Source organism: Etheostoma spectabile, chromosome 22, assembly GCF_008692095.1.
Source record: "Etheostoma spectabile isolate EspeVRDwgs_2016 chromosome 22, UIUC_Espe_1.0, whole genome shotgun sequence".
Taxonomy (NCBI): Eukaryota; Metazoa; Chordata; class Actinopteri; order Perciformes; family Percidae; genus Etheostoma; species Etheostoma spectabile.
In genome coordinates, this window is record NC_045754.1 from 12,380,207 (window position 1) to 12,383,532 (window position 3,326).

Below are 3,326 nucleotides of genomic sequence, written 5' to 3' on the forward strand. Positions count from 1 at the left end.
CAGTGATTAAAAAAAAAAAAAAAAGTCAAAAATAAATAACTATACAATATATCATCTCTTGTACACTACTGAAACAGAACAATTTTATGTTGCATACACTTGTTAATAGTTTGTTAATGATGAACAATGCATAATACATTTGTGTTATTGCTATACAAAATAACAGTTGTATTTTGAAAATGTGACAGACAGCAACAGAACTAAACAGCAATGAAGCACCTCTTAATTACAGTATCAGTCTGGTTTGAATGGTTCCTTTGTTTCTGTTGTACATAAAGCTGAAGTACCTAAGGTACAAACGTATAAGATGGAGGATATATCTGAGGAATGATGATGAGGAGTGAGGAGGGTCTAGACAGGAAGTGCTGAACTGAGGACTACAGGTCCCCTGACTGACCTTCTTCACACAAGGAATAACATCTCAAACTTATTTCCCTCCCTAGGAAATACAGTTCAGCAAGAGTCTTTTTTCAATGTGAAAATAACCTTATATACAGTATAATAATACACATATGTACAAAAGCATAAATATATAAATATCTGATACAAAAATAAATATTTTCTCTTGTTTTCTTCTGTTTGTTTAACAGTATCTTATGCATCTGTTGTGCTGGCTGTCCCTTCGTCCTCAGGGGATGCCTCATTTGGGAGGAGGTTCACTTCCTGTATGGTTATGTCTTGGGATTGGGGTGTTGAGGCTGCTGAAGATGATGTAGTGAAAATCCCTTCATCTTCTAGAGAGAGAAGAGGAAAGGATGCTGGCTCTGGAAAGGAGGAGGGAATGAGAGCTGGTCAGCAAATGTAAAGCTGATTGAAGTTTCTAGTGGATTCTAAGGTCAAGTGTTTTACATTAAGCACCAAAACCTACATTATTGAACATATGCATTCCAGGATGTCACATATAGGAAAAGCTTTGGTCCAAATGTGTTATTTAAGAATAAGGAAGGACTGTTAAGTGAAAGAATCCACACATACTGTAAGTGATGCCATCCTCTGCTTTATCTCCAGCCCAGAAGTTGCCATCACCTCGCAGTTCCTGTGAACCGAGGTGCTGATGGGAAGAGTGGAGGAGCTGAAGAGTGGAGTCATCAGGAGCACAGCAACTCTGTTCAAGGTGATCTGGGCCACTAAGGAAGACGAGAAAACAAAAACATTTTACATTAGGACTGAGACTTATGATTATTTTCAAAGAACAAAGAATAAGGTGACCTCTTCAAATAGTTTTTTCCTTTTACACGGCTTGGGTTTAGTGTATTTTTACGCTTAAAGTCTATTTCTTCTAGTCAAAGCGAAGGTGACCTACACCCAATATTGTGCCTGAACGCATCCCATGATTCTATTTACAATTATATGAAGATACATGATATAAACATGATATGAAAATGAAATTTGAAAAACAGGAACCAATACATTACTTAGATGAATAATCTGTTAACAAAAATAAATACATTTTCTGCTGGCTTAGTGATTAATTTACTGACTGTTTTGGCACCAGTTTAGGTACAAATTCTTAATTTAGTCAATCAAAATTCTAATTAAAACAAATATGAAAATCATTTAAGGTAGAGAAACAAAGTCTTTAAAAACTAATGTCTTTAAAAACTAATGCTCAATCCCTTAACAATTTGCATGGTTTTGTCTACTTTGAGCATTTTGCTTCCCCATTAGTTGTTCATTTAGAAATGATCTGATAATGTCCCACCAGTACATGACATTACATGCAGTATATTCGAGTTTTATATGTAACATACCTGTTGGAGTAGTGGTAAACGGGCAGATGTCCATTTGACACTGTCTGTGGCAACAATGTGTCACATTCCATATCACAGTCCCCCTCCTGCAAAACACAAGAGCATCTCGATAATATATTCAACACATTACATGGACGGCTGAATAACAACCTATATTGAAGTGTTTGTTTTACCTGATGCAGCCCTGGCAGACAGTGTGTAGGTTGGTGAGGTTTGCCGTTTGGAGTGTATTCTCCATTAGCATGGTAGACGCCATGTGGCGGCGTCATGTGGCTGTCCAACGGGCAGTGGCCAACCAGGGCAAGTCCCTGGAGGGGAACCATAGTGTACTGGCAGGACGACACAGGGGGGGCAACGGCAGGGAAACACAAGTCGGACGTTTGCTCTAAAATAAGCACAAACGGATAATTACACAGATGTAGATGCAAATACTTTAATGACTGCAAAAAGGAACCGTGACGACCACTCACTCTGTTTGGCCCAAGCTCTCCAAAGGCAGAAGGGGATAAATGCGACAATGATGAAGACGAAGGCTCCCAGGACAATACCAACTATGAGGTACGGGAGGTCGCCAGGCCGAGGCACAAGTACATTGGAGTGTCCCGGCCCGCGGTCTGGGGTCTCTGATGGAGCGGGCCGCTGGTGATTAGGCCGAGCTGAGAAGACAAAAAAAAAGTTGAAAAATCCATTAGAAACAGCTCAGACTACACTGCCTCTAGATACATCTACATCAGCCTGTATGTTACAGCCCCCAAAAACAATGACCTCACCTTTTGTTTCAAGGATCACGACATTGCCAAATTCACTCTCTCCCTTCTCGTTGAAGCTCTGCATCTTGATGTCATAGGCGGTCTCAGGCTGGAGGTCAGTGATTGAATGCCAGTATCTGTCTCCCTCGACCACATCCTTCTTATAGTCACTGTCATTATCGCTGTCTGTTGGTCGGTAGTAGATGTAGAAACCGTAGATGGGTGTGTTGTTTACGGGAGTGTACTGTTGAGAGAAATAAATCATGTTGCGATTACAATGAGCTTGAAATACATTGAAATACTAAAAAGTTATTTGTATCCTGCTTAATAGTAGACAAAAACAATTTTTTTATGTGTTCTTGCAGTCACTCACTGTCCATTTGAGAATGACTGTAGTCTCATTGATGGCTTCATTATAGGTGATGTAGGGTCCATCAACAGGGCGTTCATGGGTTCTCCCACCCACCACTGTATACGCCTTCGAAGGGGCACTGGGAGGACTGGAACCGATTACATTTACCGCCACAACACGGAACTTGTAGGACGTACCTAGAGGGAGAGGATTAACCATTACTGATCTGTCTCTGGGGGCTACACGCCGTCTAGAATAAAGCTCTATATTGTGTTGACTAATGATGTTTGTCTTCACATCACTTTATGTTTTCCTTTTGCACAATATGGTTATGGTTTTGATTGATGGCAGCAATTACTGAAATGACTGCAACAACATTCATTATGCTGATGAATTTACAGGCCGTGGGAATGTAATTATGCAGGACATCATCATTGTAATTATATGGCACGGCATCCTACTTCTCCCCCCCCC

At 40.4% G+C, this 3,326-nt stretch overlaps 1 protein-coding gene across 1 annotated transcript in view; it reads right to left on the bottom strand.

The window, feature by feature from the left end:
- The window catches only part of boc (BOC cell adhesion associated, oncogene regulated), a 24,865-nt gene that overhangs the window by 304 nt on the left and 21,235 nt on the right, over positions 1-3,326 (bottom strand). The window contains exons 12-18 of the mRNA XM_032504440.1: positions 2,874-3,049; positions 2,522-2,744; positions 2,222-2,407; positions 1,925-2,136; positions 1,752-1,837; positions 976-1,127; positions 1-764 (exon numbers count right to left, since the gene is read on the bottom strand). The exon at positions 1-764 is cut by the window's left edge and continues 304 nt beyond it. Of these exons, the coding sequence (XP_032360331.1) occupies positions 595-764; positions 976-1,127; positions 1,752-1,837; positions 1,925-2,136; positions 2,222-2,407; positions 2,522-2,744; positions 2,874-3,049 (1,205 nt within the window). The 3' untranslated portion in view covers positions 1-594. The remainder of the gene's footprint in view (positions 765-975; positions 1,128-1,751; positions 1,838-1,924; positions 2,137-2,221; positions 2,408-2,521; positions 2,745-2,873; positions 3,050-3,326) is intronic.